General features: G+C 59.7%; 1 protein-coding gene across 3 annotated transcripts in view; it reads right to left on the bottom strand.

Moving 5' to 3' along the window:
* The window catches only part of PAX7 (paired box 7), a 97,319-nt gene extending 79,895 nt beyond the window's left edge, over positions 1–17,424 (bottom strand). Inside the window, exons 1-4 of one of the 3 annotated variants that reach the window (XM_003989610.6) lie at positions 17,221–17,424; positions 14,357–14,592; positions 13,639–13,768; positions 12,588–12,722 (exon numbers count right to left, since the gene is read on the bottom strand). In XM_003989610.6, the coding sequence (XP_003989659.1) occupies positions 12,588–12,722; positions 13,639–13,768; positions 14,357–14,592; positions 17,221–17,305 (586 nt within the window). In that variant the 5' untranslated portion in view covers positions 17,306–17,424. The remainder of the gene's footprint in view (positions 1–12,587; positions 12,723–13,638; positions 13,769–14,356; positions 14,593–17,220) is intronic. The other 2 variants (XM_006934359.5, XM_006934358.5) reach the window with 2 other exon arrangements.
* Between the last annotated feature and the right edge of the window lie 3,294 nt (positions 17,425–20,718).

The raw sequence follows: 20,718 nt of genomic DNA, 5'->3' as shown, positions 1-20,718 counted from the left end.
CTCTCCCTGTCTCAAAAATAAAAAAAAATAATAAAAGTAAATAAAAAATAAACACAAAGGGTGATGAACTGCAGGGATGGAAAAGGGCCAGATTCCCCAGGCCCTCACCCCTGGCCTTCCTGGACGCAAGACTTCAACGCGCTTCTTTGGCTGTTCTGCGTGCCACGCTCTCTGGACCTCAGTTTTTCCATCTAGAAAGTGACCAGATGAGCTCTAAGGCCTGTTCAACTCCGGCTCACCCTTTGGGATCCCAGCCCGGTCCCTGTCATTGTCCTGGGAGCCAGCCACAGGCTCAGCACTCCCTGCTGAAGTCCCTTCCTTGGCTCCCCACGGCTCTTGGAACAAGTCCCAGCTTCTTAGCTCAGCCTGGAGAAGCCCCACCACCTGGGCTGGGCTGGGCTGGGGGGGGGAGGGCGGGTATAACCCCCACCCCCCCAGCCCAGCCCACAGGAAGTAAGGCTTAACAGACCATCGTGATGAATGGATGAAGAGTCTAGATGCCTTCAGGTCACTTCCAAGTCACTCGAGTCAGTGTACAGACCTCCCCTATTTCCAGAGAACTGGGGGGGGGGCAGCTATTCTCGGGGAGAAGGTGTGATTGGGGGACTGTGTCATATACCCTCACCTGGGAGGATGTTTCTACTATCTCCTTCAGTCACCAAATAGGGCTCACCTTGACTCTCCCAACCCTGCCCACCAAAGCTGGGAGGTCCCCGTTTGTTTGTTTCTGCCTTCTTCACCCCCCCACCCCCCGCCTTCTGTTGAATGAGCTGCCTCCAAGCCCCACTTATTTCTTCTAGATCAGGGAGGATGCCACTCATTTGCACATGGCTCAGCACCTGCCCCGACCCCAGCCCGGTGATCACTTACAGATTTACAGTCCCTATTCTCTCTCAAGTCATAGGGGAGTGGCCTTGGAGGACAGGAGGAGGTGGAAGGGACTGGAGAGCTCTGTTTATCTGGTCTCCCAATCTGCCCTGCAGTTTCTATAATTATATCACCGACTCTTCTGCAGTTGACATCCATGGGACAGTTTTGCAGATGGGGACTCTGAGGCTCCAGGGGCACCTCAGTCAAAGTTACCCAGATCTTTCGGTCAGGGGACGGGGCTTTTCTTTGTCCTTCATCCCCCTCCTCGCTGAAGCCCCAGCTCAGGCACCTTTCCTAGAGCATCTCAGGAGTGGCCTCTGCCTACCAGATGTCCCTGATCACAGAACCACAGGTGGCCACAGCAGGGGACGACTTTTGGAGACCTCTGGACCCAGCTCCCCATGTTCATGGAGGAAGGGAAGGGCTGCGAGCCAGAGCCTGGAGCCCAAGCCACCGCAGCCCTTAGCGACAGACACACCAGCCTCGCCGGGGGAACTTTCTCCTCTCCGCCAGCATCCCCTCCCAAGAAAGCCACCGACCGCCTCGCAGACGGGCCTTAACTCCTTTGCCCCGCACCCCGCTCCGTGGGTCGCCCGCCTGGGGCAGCTGACCCAGCAGAAGCCCAGGGACCAAGCCCTCCACCGCCAGCTTCCCTCGCCCGAAGCTTAGTTTTTGTTGTGGGGTTTTGTGCGTCCTGTTTTGTTCCGTCTCCCCGCCCCTTCCCCCGCGCGGGGCCGATCCCCTCGCTCCCCTCCCCCCTCCCCCTCCCCCTCCCCCCCAGGGCTCCCAGCGTGCCCGCTCTTGACTTCATCCACTAAGTCAATAGCCCGGGCGCGGGCAGCCCGCTCCCCCAGCTCCCCCCGCCCCGCGCCGCCCCCGGTTTTCTTCTCGGGATAATGGGGGCTCTTTGTGGCCTAATCAGCCTCCTGAGGGGCCGGGAGGCCCGGAGCGCTTCCCCCGCGGCCGTCGGTGAAAATGAAAGCGGGATTAGGCCGGGGCCTCGGCCCACACCATAGTAAAGCGCCACCAGGCATTCGCCCCTTCAAAGCCCCTTTCGGGGGTTTGGTTACTTTATTTCTAAAGTTGTTTGTATTTCTAAAGTGGCCATTGAGGCGCGAGCGGGGACTGCGCCGAGTGGGGGGGGGGGCGGGCGGTCAGCCCGGGGAAGGAGAAACCCCTGGAGCCTGCCCCTCCCCCTCCTCGGACCCGCTGACCAATTTCTGAGGCGCTCTCCGGGCCCTTATTTCCTCCTGCCCCAGGAGGTGGAGAGGGGCTGACAAGCCCACTAATCGGATGGGGAAACTGAGGCTGGCCACTGCAAGTCACTGAGGCAGGGCTCCGCAACAGAAGAGCTACCAGCATTCAAACCTACCACCAGCCAGGAGGGGAGAAGGGTGTGTGTGTGTGTGTGTGTGTGTGTGTGTGTGTGTGTTGGGCAGGGAGACGCAAGGGTGCAATTAGGGGGCTAATCGCCCCTGCGGCGCTCAGCCCTGAGGGCACCAGCTACACCTCCGTGGTGTCAGCTGCACCAGCTATGGAAGGGAAAGTCCCAATCCAGAAACCATCCGACCCTCAAGGGAGGAAAGGAGGTTCCAGAGCCTCTTTGCTTAGGGTTCACTCCCAGCTCCTCCAGTAAACCCTAAAAATGCCAGCGCAATAATTCAGAACCTTCCCCATCACCCAAGATGGGAGGGGCGGCATTTGCAGGCGGCTGGAGGGACCATAATAGAAGAAGAGAACGGAGGGGGCAAAAAGCAGTAGAAGAAAGCAGACGGGCATCTCCTAGCTTTTTCTCGCGGGCGCACACACACACACACACACACACACACACTGGAATTTCTTTCTTTCTATCGGACTTCTCATTCTCCCGAGAGTGAATCTAAGACCCAGAAGACCAGGTGTGGAGAAAAACTTGCAAAGAGGAGGAACGGGGGTGGGGGTGGGGAGGGGATTAGTACAAAATCAGTCCCGAAAGTCCTGGATTCCTCCTTCTGCCACTGGACCAGCAGTTGGGGTTGGTTCTGTGGTTACAAGAGAGTGCAGGAGACAGGAGGTCTTCTGCAGGCTTCCGCTGGGAATCACAGAGTTCCAGAAGGTTCCTTAGAACTCCCCCTGACCCCTACCAGCCCCAAAGTTGATGCTCTGGAGATGAACTCTGAACCTGATTTTTGTGCAGCCCAGATCAATCTGATGCAGACCGTAAGACAAGTTTCCAGAGAACTGGAGCGCGCTTGATTCCAGACGCACAATCTCTGCGCAAAAGTATATACGACACAGGACATCCCACGAAACTTCCCCAAATGTTACCTTCTCTCCACTTTCCCCAGGCACCTACAGACCCACAACTGTAATTTGAACCCACGTCCAAGAGTGGACCCTCTCCACCTGTTACCCCACAGAGGCTGGGGACCGGGGGAGGATCCTGCAGAAAGGCAGCTGCCCATTCCACTGGGGCCCCGCTGGGTCTGGGTCCCGTGAAAAGACCCCAGAAAAGTTCAGGCTGGAGTTTTCCAAGCTGCTTCTCCGGAGGACGCCCCACGCCTTTTTCTGTCCTGTCCTAGGGGCTGTTTGATCTTTTTTTTTTTTTTTTTCAGTGGCAAAGAGCAAAGGGAAGGCGCTTGGGAGCTCAGGCCCCAGGCCGCCCCTCCCTCCTCCTCTTAGCTGGAACCCTGGGCGCTTCCCGTGCCCTGTCTTCCAGGCCTGTGACCCCCCAAGTCAGGTTGGGGGCTGCCTGCCAAATCCAGCCCAGGCCCCAAACACATCCTGTTGTTGCGTGCAGTCACGCGCACACAGACATACAGACAACCCTCACAAACACCAAAACACACAGGCAGCCTGGCAAGGGGGCGAGGCGCACTCAGAGATCCAGGTAAACATGCACACAAACACATGCGCTGGGGCACATCTCTTCATCGTAGGCGTGTTTATTTTCTGTCTCAACCACCTGGCTCAAAAGTCTCTGAAGGCAGAGACCTTCTTGGTGTCTCAGGTGCTCCTGGGCACTTATCACAATGCCTGGCACAATGCATAGTAGGTGCTCAACAAAATTCTACAGATTGAAGAAATTCACCCTCTGAAACAATTCTTTCTTTTTCTTTTCCTTCTTCATTTCTTTTCTTCCTTCCTCCCTTTCTCTCTTCTCCTCTTTCTTTTCTTTTCCTTCCCTCTTTCCCTTCCCTTCCCCCCTTCCTTCCTTTCTCTCTCTCTCTCCCTCCCTCCCTCTCTCTTTCTTTGACAAAAAAGGGGAACACCACATTTGTGCTTATTTCAACCTCAGAAAGGACCCTTCCAACAACCAATTGGGGGTGACTGGGTGGATACTGCTGCATGCTTTGGAAAGGGGTTGAAGCAGCAAGGGCCAGATGGAGGGCAGGCTTCCAGCCTCAACACCCCTCATCCAATTCCAGATCCTCATCCGGGCTCTCTCATCCAGGAGTGTCTGGAGAGACACTCCCTCGAGAATATTGGAGTCACCAGGAAACTTGCCCGTGTGAAGTTCCCAATGGGGCATGGCCTCCAGAGGCCCAGAGACCCCTTTATACGCTCCCCGAAATTCTTGTCTGTACGAACTTGTGTGGTTGGCCAGTTTGTTGGGTGTTATCCAATTCCCAAAGGGGTCTCAGGTCCCCCCAAGGAGGACAAGAATCTTTGACTTAGTCCAGGGCTCTGGCTTTCATAGGAGGAGACCGAGAGCCAGAGAGACTGAGCAAGTTGTCCAAGATTACACTCTAGTGAGTTGGGGACAGGACCGACACTGGCACCCTTCCTTCCCAGGCCCACCACGATGCCCTCTGCCCCTCCTGATTCCTCCTGCCTGGCGCAGCTGGGATCGTTTGGGGACAGGGCAAGCCGCAGGAGGGGGGAATCTGAATCTGACCCTCCGGCCGCTGGTACCCTGTGGGTGTGAACTGGGCCCAGAGCAGCATGAAGCCTTCAGCTCTCCAGCCTTGTAACGTCACCCTTACTCACCCTCTCACCCTCCAGTCTGCGGCGTGGGAAGCCAGGGAGTGGGGATGCCGGCCTGCGCCATTTCTTCCCCAAAGCCGAGAACTTAGAAGGGGCGGCTGCGAACATCCCGAAGGCAGGGAGCCTCGCTCTCCTCGCAGTGAAACCCCGACAGGCCCGTTTAAGGAGCCCCACCCCCCGCCCTTGCTCCCGGTCCCGGCTGGACCAGGCTCTCGGGCCGGCCCCCGCTCAGCGCCCCGGGTCGGAGTGCGGCGCCCAGGCCCCCGCCTCGGGCTCGGCCTCCCTCCCGCTCCGCCGGCCCCGACTCGCTCGCCTCTAATTAAGCGGCGGGATCGCAGCGAGCCGCCGGGCCGCGCTGTAATATGATGAACTGCCTTTGTGCGGGTGTCACCGAAAGCGCTTCTGATAAGGGGAAGCCGCGGAGGATCAAAAGGACGACAGCGGCTCGCCCGCCTCCCGCCGCCGCCCGGCTCCGCGCGCTCGCCCTCTCCGCCCGCGCTCTCCCGCGGGCTGCCTCGGGGGCCTACGGCTTCTCCCGACCCGCCCGTCCCCGGCCAGCCTTGCGGGGACTCGGCGTCCCTTTGTCTTCCTTCCTGCCGCTCCGCGCCTCCCGCGGCCCCTCCGCATTTCTCGGCGCCCTCCGACGCCCCGGGCAGGGTCTCTACCCGCCGCGCGCGCAGCGTTCTCTCTCTCTTCCCCTCCCCCTGTTGCTGTTCTCCTCCGTCTGCCTCTCTCTCGTACCCCCTCTGTGCCTCTGTGTCTCCCCGGTCTCTGCTCACCCTCCCTTGGGCTCGACCTGGGCGCAGGCCCAGCGCACAGCCAGGGCCCGGGCGACCGAATCTTGGACCATTTAGCTGACCCGCAGTCCCGGAGAAACCGTGCGGACCCTTCCGCAGCAAGCTTGCGGGGCTCTGCGGCTCCTGGAGGTGCCCAACTGAGGGCCAGGCTGGAGCGCCCAGGCGCCTTGGGATGCCCTAGGGGCCTCATGGAAGCACGGCTTGGGGCGCACACAACCCCCCCCACCCCCATCCCTCCCCAGGCTGCAGCGCCGCGAAGCCTTGCCTCTCCCGGGGGGCTGAAGTTCCAAGTGCAGCCGACCCCCCTCTGGCATATCATATCCCCTTTCCTACACCCCTTCCTTTGGCTCCCACCTCCCCTCTGCCCTCGACCCTTTCTCTTCCTCCTCCGGGCCCCTCCCCTTCGCAGGCTCCCGGTCCCCCCTGAGCTGCCTGCGGACCCCTTCCCCGCCTGGCCTCTGCCTACCCGGCTTCACCGTTCCCTTCCCCCCACCCCCACCCCACTTTGTTTGAAGTTTTGGAGAGAGATCTATCTACTAATGGCGACGTTTCCCCCTTAGGTCACCGTTCTGCCTTGATTCGATTTGGGAAGGCAAGTTCCCTCCCTCCCCCTGCCCGACCCCAGCCGGGGCCAATCGCTCCAGAGCGGGTCAGAAAGCGCTGACCCCATTTCCACCTTTTCCTCTTTCAGCCAGAGTTGGGGGGAGGGGGGGGAAGAGGGAAGGCCTAGGACAGTAAAAACTGAGGGGGGCATCCCCACCTTCCAATCTCCTCTTATCCCCATCCCCAGCCGGGTTTCCTAATTACCTCATTAGTCTGGGATGGGAGAAGGAGACGAGCTATTTTTCCTGGAATTCCTGGAATGTGCCCCCCCCCCCTTAGTCATGGCCTTCAAGGCCCCAAAGCCCCTGGAGAATCTCCCCTTTGGGGTTTCTCTTCTGTGCTCTTAACAGTTGGAAGTCTGGCTTTAGGTGATTGTACATTTCACGTTTCTTTAGGTGCCCATTAGGAACGAGGCTTCATCAACGTTGCTGATGATGACAAACAGAAAGTCCCAAGAGGCAACCTGGAAGGAGGTCTCCTTTGCTCAACTCTCTCTCTATGTATAAAATATATATATGTTTTTATATCGTATTATTTACATAAGATGTAATGTGTGACAACTATCATTTTCAGAAAGGCAGTCTTAAAAAAAAAAAAAAAAAAAGCCCAAATAATCACCTTACTGCTTTAAGGCTACTGTTATATGTGCTTTTAAATCCTTCCATGTAAATTCCAGTGAAAAATTTGGAAAGCTGTGAAAGGGGAGGGGGCGGCGGGGGGTGGGGGGAGGTTAATCCGGGTTTAACGCTGCGATGCCGTCTTAGGACCAGGGTTATAGCCTGATTGCGTTATCTCTTCCCAACATTTGAGACGCCCATATTTCACCCAGCCAAATAGCTCCAAGAGCCGCGCAGATGGCTGCCGTGGTCGCGCCTCAGGAAAATGTGTTATTAATATCTAAATAACTTCCCAATACTGTCTGGTAAATCTCCCCTCCACCATTCCAAATGATGAATTCGTTTGAAGTCTTCCCCCAGCCAGCCTCGTCTTTTCAATGTCTCTCTCTCTCTCTTCTCTCTTCTTCTTAGCCAGGCTTATTTCAAACTGGTAAATATCTAATTCCTTTCACGGCTGCGCCGCGCACACGAGTCTTTTAGGTACAAACGCCTCGAAACAGCCGGTGTGTGTGGCGGTGCGTGCCCGGAGGTGAACATAAAACCCGCACGCCTCCGCGGCGGGGGACCCCCACCCCGTGTAGAAACGCGTCCGGGAGGCTGGAGCCCCCGCGCGGGAACCTCAATCTGGGAGCCGAGCCCTTCCCCTGCGCGCCCTGGGGACCCTGGCCCGGTTCCCCGTGGAGTCCCAAAGGCCTTCCCCTGCGCGCCCTGGGGACCCTGGCCCGGTTCCCCGTGGAGTCCCAAAGGCCTCTCGCCTCCCCGTCTCCCCAACACGCCCCACCCCCCCGCGGCTCCGGGCCCCCCCCCCCCCGCCCCCCCCCAGCCCTCCGAAGGCTTCCCTCGCTCTCTGGGGCGGATAATTACCCTCCGCTCCCCTGTTCTTGTCTCAAGTTTGTTTGCTAAATGTCTTCTATTAGATTATGCTCGTTCATTCCCCCTCCAACCTTATCTCCTTCTGTCTCGACTCTCCTTGCCCGTCACACTCGATTTAGGCACGAGTTTATCTGGCAAACAGTTTGCCGACTTTGTTTATTTACCGCGGGTTCCGGGGCTGCGAGCGCGCGCGCGAGCGCCAGTGTTTGCCTTTGTAATAGTTAGATCTCATTGTTGTTCTCCGTGAGTCTCCGCTCCCTCCTTCCCCTCTCGCGGCTTCGGTTGGGGGGGATGCAGGGAAGAAAGGGGGAGTCTTGTCAGCCCAGTGTGGGCTCGCCCCTCGCCGGGAGCCCCCCTCCTGCGGGATATTCCCCCACCCCCGCCCCGCACGCCCCCTCTCCGCTCACCCCATCCCCCCACCGCCCGGGCGCGGCGGAGGCCTCGCCCCCCTCCCTCTCTCCCTCTGGTCTCACCACTGAGCTCAGCCTAAAGCCGGGGAATTGCCTGACACCCTCCCATCTTCCTCCGAGCCCCCATTATGCGAAGCTGATCCCCACTCTGAACAGCCTCAAATCCCGCCTGGACTCTGTTTGATTAGATTGCCAACCCGGGGTAATCCTTTGATTTGGTAGAGTGTCAATTACCTTTCTCTAAACACACATTTACAGAGGAGGGAACTTGTTGGTTTAAATCAATGCAGATTGTTTCTTGATAAATGGACTATCTCCGTCCCCTCCCCGGCTCCCGCTCCCAAGGCCCCGCTCCCTCCGCGCCGCCTCCCTTTGCCTCGGCCGCTCGCGCCTATCCGGTAAACAATGCCCCTTCCAGGTGTGAAGCCGGGGGAAGGGAAAAAAGGAAGAAAAAAAAAAAAACGGTGTGGGCTGAGGGGAGCCGAGCCCCCCCTTCCCCTATTCATGCGCTCCCCCGGAGCCTAATTAAATTTAGCAGGTCCTTGTACACACAATCAAAACAGCTTCCTCCAGTGTAGCGAACGACCGAAAACCGCATTAGCAGCTATCCGCGCTGCCAAATTAAATTGTTTCCCACCTCCTTGTACAAGTGTCTAAAACCGACACTTCGGGGCTCTCCTCTCCCTTCCGATCCTCCTCCGTCATTTGCCACTCCACACCTGTACGTTCGCGGCTTTAAAAATGCATTAAGGAAAGAGGGAAAGAAACACAGATCTGCCTTACACAGCAGCCCCCTCGGCCCCCACCTCGGACGGTCTTCCCGACCCGGGGAAGTCAGCAAAGTCTCCGCCCGGCTGTGACCATGGCACTCTCCCCCACAGAGGAAAATGCACCCTCTTCTTTTCAGTTTGTGAGTCCCCCCTCTCCCTCCTTATTTCGTATTAATCGTGACCTCTCTGGGCGCCTAACCCCAGAGGCCCAGATGGAGCCCCACGTCTGATCTGGTCAGTTTCAGCCTACGTTTGTGCAACGTCAGAGGCATGAGGTTTGGGGGTGCTGATTACTACTGATATTGCTCCCCCCCCATTTCTTTACACTGGCCCCCTTAGTTCCCCCAGAGAGATGGCTCGACTTTTTGCAAACCCCTATCAAATTTCCCAGCAGAGTCTCTCTGGGCTCAGGCGAGGCAAATCTTTTTCTTCTCCGTCCCTCCTCCAGTCCTTCCCCACTTGGGTCTCCGGCCTGTCTCTCCCCTGGTCCTCGGAGCAGGGCTGAGGGGGAAGAGGGTCCAAGTGGATGAGGGCAAGAACTGTCCATGTCCCTCTCCCCTCTCCGCAGCGGTCTGAAATTCTCAGCACCAACAATCCTAATAACTCGGTCTTAACAAGGATAAGAGCAAAAAAAAAAAAAAAAAAAAATACGAACAGCCTCATGAATATCAGCCCAAGGGGAGCAGGAGTGAGCTGTTCAGAGATGAAAGTGCACAGAAATAAAAGCTCAATTTAATCTGCTTTAAAACCCTTCAACTTAACGTTTGTGCTTCAAACTCTGAGAGTGAGGACTGATTGCGGATAAATAGTTTCTTACCATGCCTGGAAGCTATTACACCCCTCTCCAACACAGTTTCCTATTCAGGAGTCCCAGTTTTCATTACCAGCTCTAATAAGTCTTAACATTATTAAATGCCAAGCGGACGATAGGGAAAAACGGACTCAGGGAGGGATCTCTCTTTAGCGCTTAAAGAGGAGAGCTCTTAAACCCCTTCTTCCAAGGCTCCCCGCCACGAGAGGGGCAACCCCCGGAGAAAGCGTTCGTCAAGAGCAAGAAACCAAAACAAAGTTCGTGGGCGCGCACCCCTCCCTTTGCTCTGCGCTTTGAGGGGTCTCTGCCTCTCCCCACCTGGCCGGCTTGGGTGGAGGTTAAGGGGTCTTTTCACCTCTAACTTGGCCGTGAAGCTGATGGCCGGGGCCTAGGAGGGAGAGGAGAGGTTCCCACTGGGGGGGGGGGGGGGTTGGTCGCCTGGGATGCCTGCCCAGGTACTCAGGGGGCTGATGTGACTTGTCACCAGATGGACAGGCAACCCTCACTCATCCCCACGGTCGCTCTGCCCATTCACACCCACGTACGACCACCCTGCACAGCCCCACGGAACCGCGGTTGCACAGAATACAGCCCCACAGCACCACGATCCAGAGGGCCACGGGCAAAGAGCCACACGGAGAGTCACATGCGCTGACACAGCCACCCAGCCCACACTCCCGGCGCCCGACATGGCCACTGTCACTCAGAAAACTGCTGGGCTTTCTGGATACCAGACCCACGGGTGCCATTTCATTTCTGCAACTCCTCTCCAGACTCAGCTCCTGTGCTCTCTGCCTCCTCCCCGCAAACCCCTGGAGAACTGGGGCTTCCTGGTTGTGCTGCAGGGAAATCCTCTCTGCAGCGAAGTTGCCTGTTAGCTGGTTTCGTAAGCCCTGACCAACACCAGAAGCGCAGGACCTCCCTGGAGGCGGAGGGCTCCCCAAAGCCCACCCTTTCTGTCCCCTTCCCTTCCTTCTTTCTCAGGACAGACCCAACTGGACAAACCCCAGCCCCACACACGCACACCTAAAGTCTCTCCAAATAAAACCAAACCTCCTTCCGCCTCTCCCCCGGCACCTCCCAGAAACGGCGTCCGCCGTGTGGTAAGGCACCAGAAAAGAGCCCTTCAAGTTCAATGTGTCCCACCCCACAAAAAAAGGAAGTGCCCCTAAGCCCCTTTCTGCTACAAACTGAAGTAAGGAGTGGGTCCCCCCACAGGGGGTCGCAGGGCTCAGGGCCGCCTGGGCCAAGCCAGAGGCGCTCCATGGCGGCACAGGACCCCTTCCCACTGCAGACCTGAGACTGTGCGACAGGCCCGGCGCAGCGGGGTGCCAGGCGCGGCTCCCTCCCTTTCTTCCCTCGCCCTTTTGTCCCTGGCGGGACTGGGCTCCACTTGGGGCCCTGAATGTCAATAGCCCGCCCCTTCCCCAGCTCTAGGCTGCACTCAAAGGGGCTGCCCCTGCCCCTCCTCCCACCTTCCCCCTCCACCAGGCCAGTGGGGGCTGGGCCTCCCTGGGTGTTGTCTTTGGAAGCGGGCTTTGTCTCTGAAGTTCATCTTCAAGGTTGGGAGAGCCTGCTGAAAACTGGGGAGAGACCCGGGCTGGGAGTTCGCAGGACGCAAGGAGGGAGATACCTCGAGAAACCTCTGCAAAGAAATTCCAGCCAAATGTGCTCCTTCCAAGTTCCCAGGTTCGGGGCGCTTCCCCACTTTCCACAAAGCTACTGTTTTGCTGGTTCACAGGAGCACTGTCTTTGCTGTCTGCCTGCCTGCAGCCCCCCCACCCCTGCCCCGGCCCGCATGCCTGCTGGGGGGCTTGCTTCTTCTCCCCAGCCCCCCCCCCCCCCCCCCCCCCCGGCTCTGGCTCTTGTCTTTCTGTCTCTCCTCCATGCCCCCACGGAAGACGCAGTCTCAGAGAGAACTCCGAGGGGAGGGGGTAATGAGAAAGACTTCCCCTTCTCCCGAAACTTCCCCCCCCCCCCGTCAATAAACAAAAGCACGCCCCCCTTTCCCGGGGCTTGCAGGCGCTTGAAAGATAAATGCCTTCCCTAGCAGATCCCGGGAAAAAGCCGGGCGCCAGGCTCAGACTCCCGGCAGCGGCCCAGCCGCGCTGAAAAGTGGGGAGAGTGCGAGGAGCGTCCGAATCTTTCTCCTCGCCCGAGACCTCCCCACCCCGGGCCTCTGGGAACTTGGCTTCCACTCCTGGCCCCACGGGGGCAAGCCCCTGCCTCGCGCGCCCGTCTGCACCCACTCGGCGCTGCCTCGGTCCGCGCGCCCTGACAACGCGAGGCTGAGGGTTCGGCGGCGGCCCACGCGGCCCTCGCTAATTTTTATTGATTGCAGCGGTCAGTCAACTGTCAGGCAGGGTTTCAAGGGACCGTTTAGAGAGCGTGTGCGGGTCTGGTTAACAAATTCATTTAGGGAGCCGCGCGGGCCGGCTCCTCCTTCCTCGCCCCCCCCCCCCGCCCTTGCCCAAGTTTCCTATAAATAATAGATCCACGCCGGGACCAGCCGCCAAAACGCCAGCGCCGGAGGACACACGCGCCGGAGGGCTCGGCGAGGCCCTGCGCGCGGGGCTCGCGCACTCGGCGGCGCGCAGTGCACCAACCTGCCGCCGGCTCCCCGGGGAGGCGGGGTCCGTCTGCGCCCCGGCTCCGCGCCCTGCCCTGGCCCCGGGCGCGCCGAGGGGGCGCTCTCGGCAACCCTCGAGGGGGCTCCCGGCTGCCCCCCCCCGCCCCCACCCCCGGAGGCTGCGAGTCCTCCCGCTGAAGTTCGGTCGCCAGCCTTGGGCGGCGGAAGCGCAGCACCGGCCCGCACGCTGGCGGGTGGGGACGCGCGGCCCCGCCGTGGCGTCCCCGGGGAGGCTCCCTACCTTTGTCTCCCAGGATGCCGTCGATGCTGTGCTTGGCTTTCTTCTCGCCGTCCTCCTCCTTCTTGTCCGCTTCATCCTCCTCCTCTTTCTTCCCGAACTTGATTCTGAGCACGCGGCTAATCGAACTCACTAAACCTCAGAAATTCAAAGGCAAAAGAGCGAGTATAAGTCGTTGGGGCAGCGGAGCCCGGCGCGACCTGGGCCCCTGGGAGAAAGCCGCGCAGCCCCCACCCCCCCCCCCCAACACGCAGCAATGAGATTCACACCCGCTGCCCCCCTCCCCGGTTAAGCGTCTCTACCTAAGGACAGTCACTCGCTAGGGAAGCTGACCCACCTGGGGCATCTCACGGCGGCTTTCCTATACGCATCCTTGCACACACTTGTGCCTTACACCCGCGCATCCCCTAGATACACTCACACCCACACCCACTCCCCCAGCGCCTTCCCGGAGGCCCTCCAGCCCCTGTGCAGCGGTCTCCACACTCAGGTGTGCGGCCCAGCCCTGCGTGCCTGGCCGCCCCTGCACACGGACATCCCAGGCCGCCTTCTGTCTCACAAGGCAGGATGCTGGAAGGCCCCCACATTTGGGGCCCATTGCTGGCTGGGGGCACTAACGAAACAGAAATTGTGACCTGGGGAAAGGGGTCCAGGGAGCCCACCCGAGATCAACCCTCCCAGGATGGACCCATCTCTCTAGGCCACTTCCCGCAGAAAGTACCCAGGGAGCTCCTGCTGTCACCCAGCCTTATAGGATTAACTTTTTGCCCCTTCCGTCCCTCCTTCCGGTCTGTCCATCCATCCCTCCTTCTCTCCTTCCTCCTCCTCTTCTCTCTTTCTGAACTTTCTTCTCCTTCCTTCTTCCCTGGCTTCATCTTCCTTTCGGTTTTGAGTCCCTCCTGTGCCCCAACCCTCTCCACGCTCCTGTCCCCCTTGCTCCCCCCAACTTTCCTTCAAGCTCCGTGTCATTCAGCACCCCCTGTCCTCTTTCTTCCACCCCCAGCCCCGAACCCCGAGCCTGAACCAGACTCCGCCGGCTCAGCTGCCTTCTCACCTGAGGGCACCGTGCTGCGGTCACAGTGCCCATCCTTTAGCAGCCGGTCTCGGATCTCCCAGCTGAACATGCCTGGGTTTTCCCTCTTGTACTCCTCGATCTTTTTCTCCACATCCGGAGTCGCCACCTGCTTCAGAGGTGGAGGTGGGAGAGCAGGAGTGGAAAGATGGGGTGGGGGGAGGGAGATACTTTTAATATCAACCTCCCAAGAGCCCCAGGCCAGGCTGGTGGCTCTGGTTCCCATCCCCCCCCACCACCACCACCGCCACCTTCTGAGATTGGCGTTATCCCTTCACAAAACCTGAGCCTGGTTCCCAGGAAGGCAGCTGACTGAGGGCCCAGGGAAGTGACAGGTAATAAAATAAAAAGCTAATTAGGACTCCTAGGATCTCCCTTTCACTATTTCAGGCAAGACAGAGGGGAGATTTTTCCCTGGTCTGGGATGATGACAGGGGATGGGGCAGACATAGGGACGGCCCAGGGAGGACTCATGGGCCTCCAAGTCTTGGGCAACCTGGAACCTCAGTTATCTCCATCCACTAGAAATTCAAGTAAGGAGGGAGCTATCCGGGGGTGAGGACACTCTCCTCCTGTACTTCCACAGGAAGCGTAGGGACTCCCCAGTGATACTGGATGATGGAGGGCATTGAGAGGGGCTACGGCCAGGATCCCCCAACCGTGGGAAGGCCGACTGGGGGCTCGCAGCAAAGACACTCACTCTGGGCTTGCTGCCTCCGATGGCCCCAGGCCGGATGGACCCGGTCTCCTGGTAGCGGCAGAGAATCTTGGAGACACAGCCATGGGAGACACGCAGCTGGCGGGAGATGACACAGGGCCGGATGCCATGGTGGGCCATCTCCACTATCTTGTGGCGGATGTGGTTAGGCAGGGGTCGCCCGTTGATGAAGACCCCGCCAAGCTGATTGACCCGGCCTTGGCCAAGTGGTGTGGACACTGGAGAAGGGAGGGCAGATGGGGAAGGAGAGAGGCACAGGGTAAGGATGGGGAGGAGACACTGAGCACACCTCCCTGGCTCGTCTCATTTGAGCCCCAAGACCCCTGACAGAGGATCCCTGAACCCCCCCCCCACACACACACACACACATTTGGAGCCCAGGCAGTACAGAGGTCAGGCGAAAACCGTCATAAAGCTCAGAGAAGGTCCTGCAAGGATGGAGGGGGGAGTCACGGCTGGCTGCTACAGTCCCCCAGACGCCGCGTGCCCCTGCTCCTGTCACACCATGGGGAATGAGGACGACGGATCTGATGCTTCTGAGGACGGGAGGGAGGGGACAGAGCCAAGAGGCTGATGGAGTCTTGGAGTCTCTGGGACCAATGTCCCCCGGGATGCAGTTTGGGCCACAGGTCTGCCTGCCTCTTAGGCCACTAGCGGGTGAGATGTGGCCCCTCTGGTCCGCTCCGTGCCCTAGGTGGTCAAGACTGATCCATTTTGGAGGGAGCCAGAAGGCGCTGGTTAATTACCAGTGTTTATTGCTCTGGCCTGGGCTGGCAGAGCCGTCCAACTTCTAACTGAACAGTCGAGGGACTGGTGACATGACGCCGTTGGTCCCTGCCTCTGGGGTCACCTGGCTGTCCCTTGAGGGACTCTCCTTGCTTCCAACCCCTCTCAAAGCTCTAATTTCGTTTTGGGGAGATCTGGGGAGATGCTCCAAGCTTCCAAATCAAATACTAGTTGGCTTCAGAAATCCATGAACTGTCCCTGCGGGCTCTGAGAAGCTGGTACACAGATGGGCCAGAGTCCCCCCCCCCCTGGGGTGTGGGTGACTTTGGGAACCTGGGAGACAGACATCCCCTGCGGTCAGCCCCTGCTGTATGCTGGGGAGGGGAGAGCTCCTCAGAAGCCTTAATGCAAAGTGTACACAATTTCCTCCCAGAAGGTTGGGGGACACCCGGTGCACTAATCCGGCCTCGATCCCCCCAATTTGGGGACTCGGCGGCTGCGGAGATCTGGCAGATTAGAACGATTTCACAGCCGCCCGAGTGGAGGGAGCTGCCGGTATAATTGGAAGGGAGGAGGCGAGAAGAGGCTCGGCTGTTCCTACCGCCTCCTTCCTCGCGCTCCCGGTCCCCCCCCCCCCCACCTCTCTTTGCAAAAGTAGGAGTCTGAAGCCACCCTCGGATTTAATCAGAAATCGTGCGTCGCCAAGTCAGAGTCACTCGGTCTCCGTGGCGGGATATGCCATTAGCACTGGAGAGCTCTCGAGCGCCCAACTTTATATTCAAGAGCCTCTTTAGCGACCGGCGCTCGGCTCTCCTCAGTATTCTCCGTCATGTTGGGCAAATATTGTTCTAATCCGCTGCGCGTCCTCGGCCGCCTGTTTCACTTGCATTCGCTACAGGAGAGTGTTACGGCAAATCCCCGGGCTTGTGCGCTCTCCCGCCTGCGTGGCTGCTCGCGCGCACTTGATCACGGAGCCACTCTCTTCGCCTCTGTCTAATGCAGGGACCCGCGCCCGGCCCGCTGCCGGAGGGACCCCTCCCTCCCCAGATCGCAGGCTGCCTGCCCGTCCATCCCCTCCCCGCCTCCTTTCCCCTTCCTCGCGCACAAGGGGGCTCATACAATTACCAGAAGAGTAATTAAAAAATGAAAGTGGTGTCCCGTGTGACACCGTGGCTACCTGCCCCCAGAAGCCCAGCGATCCCTCGGTTGACAGGTTGAAGGCCTTCCATCCGTTTAGAAAGAAAGCAACACAACACAAAACCAAGCCAAAAAAAAAAAAAAAAAAAAACCCGCAGGAAAGGGTCTCGGCAGCCCGCTCGCACCCTTTTCTGGAGCCGGGAACCGTCCACGGTGCGTCCTTCCCTGCTCGCCCCGGCGCTGGAGATTTCTTTAGGGAGGACGCATTACAGAATCGCGCACTTTCCCCGTCCCGGGGTCCCCTCCCAGGAGAGTTCCAGAGTTCCGAAGCCCAAGTGAAAAGTTGTGGGGGTGGGGCCGGGGGAAATCGTTGCTATCGATTATTTCGCATTAGTTTGTTTCCAGACCCCAAGAGCAGGAGTTTCTGACTGTTGCTTTGGAAGAAGCGGAGAACCTTCCTGGTTTGGACACACACACTATCCACATGCTGTCGGCATTTCGAAATAAAAGGGGTTTTGGAAGACCATCCCAGCAGTGGGGAAAACAAACAAACAAAAAAGAACAATTCGGAACGAGGAGTAGGACGCGCTGGCAGGGGCGAACGCAGGAGAGCTGCGAGAAACTATAGGGGGTGGGGGGGGGGGGGGAGGGAAGTATCTGAAAATAGTGGAGCGAGCTGAAATTCACGAAGAGCTGGCGTTTCCTAGGGGCCGAAATCTGCCCCGGGTTCCGCCCGGCGGAGGAAGGCCAGGGCCCGCGCGACCTGTGAGGCCGGGCCGCCGGCCACCGAAAGCCACGCAGAAACGGACAAGTGTCGGCCCCGGAAACTTCCGGGGTCCAGCGCCCGGACTCCGTCCCAGATGAGACGGGGAGCGCGCCCCCCCTCCTCCCGCCCCGCTGCCGCTGGCGCCGCCGCCACCCCTGGAGATGGCTGCGTCTCCGCGGACCCCGGGCTCCCGGCGGAGGCGCGGAGGCGCTCTTACCTTCCAGAGGAAAGCCGGTGCGCGGGTAGTTCTGCCCGGGCGCCGGCCGCATCATCCTGGGGACGGTGCCGGGAAGGGCCGCCATTCTTGCGCACGCCGGGGACGAGTCCAGAGTCGGCAAAAATCGCTGCCCGTCCGCTCCCTTCACCCCCGCTGCGCTCTCTTTCTTTCCTTCTTCTGCCACTTCGCTTTTTTTAACCTCTTCCCCCTCCTCCCCTCTCCGCACGCGCTCCCTGCCCCCACCCCCACCCCCGGCTGCAGCCGTTCGCGTCCAGAAGCTGGGGAGGGGGGCGAGGTGGGGGGCGGAGGTTGGTGGAGGGGGGCGGTCGGGAGCGGGGGGGAAGGTGGCGACAGGGAAGTTCAAACAAACAAACACGCCAACCCCAAGTCCGCCTGTGCCCGCTCCGCTCGGCCAGAAGTTGTGCGGGCGGATGCGCCGGGCGGAACCGGGAGGCGAGGCCGGCGGCGGAGCGGGGCTGGGGTAGGGAGGGGGGAGCCGGGGCCGGAGGCAGGGCCCGGCCTCGGACGGGCGGCCGTGCGCGCTCGCGCGCTCCGGGCCAAAGTTTCTGAGCCGAGAGGCTGCCGAGTGGGATCTCGCCCGTATTTATTTATATATTTACTCCCGCGCTCGCCCGCTCCCTCCCCGCGCTCCCCTCCACGCCTCGCTGCAGACCACACTCACGTCCCCCTCGCGCACCGGCTTTCGCCCCCCGCCCCCCACAAGGCTCGGGGAGGGGATGAGGTGGCTCTGTCGGAGTTTCGGGGCTGGAGGGGAGGCGACTGGGGGCGACGGGGTTGGGAAGGCAAGAGGGGAAGCGAGGGGGCGAGCGATCCGCCGGGTAAGTTGTGCAAAAGTGCTCAGCTGGAGTACGAGGAGGAGTGGGGGGGACGGGGGTGGCGGCGGCGGGGGGGGGGGGGAGGCAGCGAACGAGATCTGATAGGTTCGGACTTTTCTTTTATTCATGAGATGGAAAAGGGGGCCAGGGCGGAAGGGAGGCGAGGACCAATAACGAAAAGAAATCGCCAACGAATATTTTTTTTCTCTCTCTCTTTTCTAATCCCCGGCTCGACCTGGTTTTTGGGGGAGAATTTGAACCGCCCGTTAACACAGAGGGAGCGAGGCCCCGGGGCTGGGGGAAGGGGGCAGAAGGGAAGGGGAGGGGGCCAACTTTGTGCAAGTGTCTTCTTTTGACGAATGGGCCACAGCGGCCGAGCGCCCAGCCCCCTGGTCGCCCACGGCCCCTCTCGGCGTCCCGGCTGCTTGGGAATGTCTGCTGCAGGGTTGGCGGCTCCGCTGAATTCTCGCCTTTTCTCTGGCCTCCCAGGGCCAGAGTGGGCTGATTGCGGATCTCCTCCATGCCTCTCACACGTTCTGAAATCTCCGCCAGTGGGGCCACTCGGGCGAGCGGCCTAGGGTGACTTCAGGAGAAGGGTTGATGACTTTCTCTGTGAAATAACGTCCGCGCCCCAGTGGCGGGTCCTCGCCCAGCCTTGCGCGGCTCCCAGCCGCCCAGAGTGCTTAGAAAACTGGGTGTGCCAAATATTAGGGACTGCGTCTTCTCCCCTCGTCTCCCCCTTCCCTTCACCCAGCTGCAGCCGGGTTTAAACTTGCCTTTCTCTTCAGGCACCCTGGCCACGACCCAGAACCTCTCTTCCGAGGGCAGTCTGGTGCCCGGAGGCTGACCGCGAGCGTGGTGCCCCGGATCTGGGGGGGAGAGTCTTGGTGCCACGGGGAGCCCGTCAATTCTGAGCTCCCCCCCCCCTCAGAATTTACAGGGGGAAGTGCCCCAATTAAAGGGTCAGTAGTGGGGGTGGTGATCCCCCCCCCCCATCCCCGGCCGGAGTGGCCAGACGCCCCTGCCCCGGGACACGAGTCCTGGGGGCGAACCGCCCTCCCAGCGGGGCAGGACGCCAGGACTGCAGGCCTTTTGTCTCCCTCGGGAAAGAGTGTCTCCGGCCCAGCGCTGGAGGCAAAATACAATAAAATAAACCCAGCCCTCCAACTCGGCCCCCGCCCCGCGGCCCGCCCCCTGCCCGCCCTCTCCGGGTCCTAGGGTCAGCCTCGTCTTGGCCTGGGGGGCTCTCCGCGGGCTGGCCCTAGTGTGCCCCCTTCCCCTCCCCTTTTCCTCACCTGTGACCTTTGCCCCTCTCAGCATGTGACAGACTCCCTCCTCTCCCGTCTGTCCCAGCACTTGGGGGGGGGGTGGGGAGGGCTCATCAGGCTCTTGGTGGGGAGGCACTCTGGGAAGGGGGGCCTACAGAAAACCTGTTAAACCCACACCTTCCAGCGGCTCCAGAATTGAGGAGGGGGAGGCCAGGTTTTAGAATTGGAAAGGGGGAATCCAGGTTGCACTTGCCCAGGCCCGGGTACCAGGCTGGCCTGAGTTTTAGGGGCCCGACAAGGTTTTCTGGGCTCTTTTCTTCGTTAGAGGTGCTACCCTGCTATATCCATTGCCCCTGAGGAGAGGGACTGAGAGATGAAGTTTGAGGCCACCGTGTACGTGTCTGGGGAAGTCCATTTACACTTGGGGTCCCTTTACATCTTGTCTTGCTGGAGGGTCTGGCCTGGGACCTGCAGAAGTGGCTGTATATTTTATGTATGCACGTACGCATGTGTGTGTGGATATACACATACAGATATGCACACAATATACACTCATTCGTAGAGATACTTATAATATAGTGTACGTTCATTCATTCATTCATTCATTCATTCATTCATCAGTAACTTCCATCCTGGCGAGGAAGCGTTTAAGGCACCGGTTCTCTACGTCTGTGGGTGGACCGAGGGGTGTGTTTGTGTGTGAATTTAAGCCCCTGTGTGTCTCTAGGTGGAGGTCGGCTTGTGTGTAAGGCTCCTTGTAGGCTTGCGGGCCAGTCTGAGTACGCGAGTGCTTCTAAGTGAAGGTCTCTGTCTGTGTTTAGGTTTTAGAGTCGCTTCCATGCTGTGTCAGCTGTCAAGAAGGTGTGAATGTGTGTTTGGGTCAGTTCCCTGGGCGAGGAGAGGCCTCTGGGGCGCGCTGGCGTGGAGGCTGGAAGAGTCGGTCCCTCCTTGCTGACTTCACCGCCGGGCCGTGCGCGCGCGCGTGCATCTCCTGGGGTCAGAGCCCACCAGCTGCGGCTGGGGACATCGAACTCGGGGGTGCTCCATGGGGGGGCCACCTAACCTTTGGCACGGTCCCCGCCGTGCCATGCAGAGGGCTGAGCTGTGGGCCCAGTCGCGAGGGAGGCCCCGAGCAGGCTCCCCGAAACCCCGTGCTAGTGGCACGAACCCTGAGTATTCGCAGCTTGGGGATTCCGTGGGCTCCCGCGGGGCAGGCGGAGGGGGAGGAAGGGGGGTGTCTGTCAGAATGAGCGTGGCCGTTCTCGCCTGTTGGAGACCAATTTCACAAATGATTTTTGCAACAATTAAGAAGTGTGGCGGGGTGAAATGGCAATTTAACTGGGGCTGGCGGCTGCAGCTGGAGGTGGCGGGGGGGGGGGGGGGAGGGGATCTTT

The sequence above is a fragment of the Felis catus genome, chromosome C1, assembly GCF_018350175.1.
Source record: "Felis catus isolate Fca126 chromosome C1, F.catus_Fca126_mat1.0, whole genome shotgun sequence".
NCBI classification, from domain to species: domain Eukaryota; kingdom Metazoa; phylum Chordata; class Mammalia; order Carnivora; family Felidae; genus Felis; species Felis catus.
The sequence above is the reverse complement of the archived record's forward strand: the minus strand, read 5'-3'. Positions and strand labels throughout refer to the sequence as shown.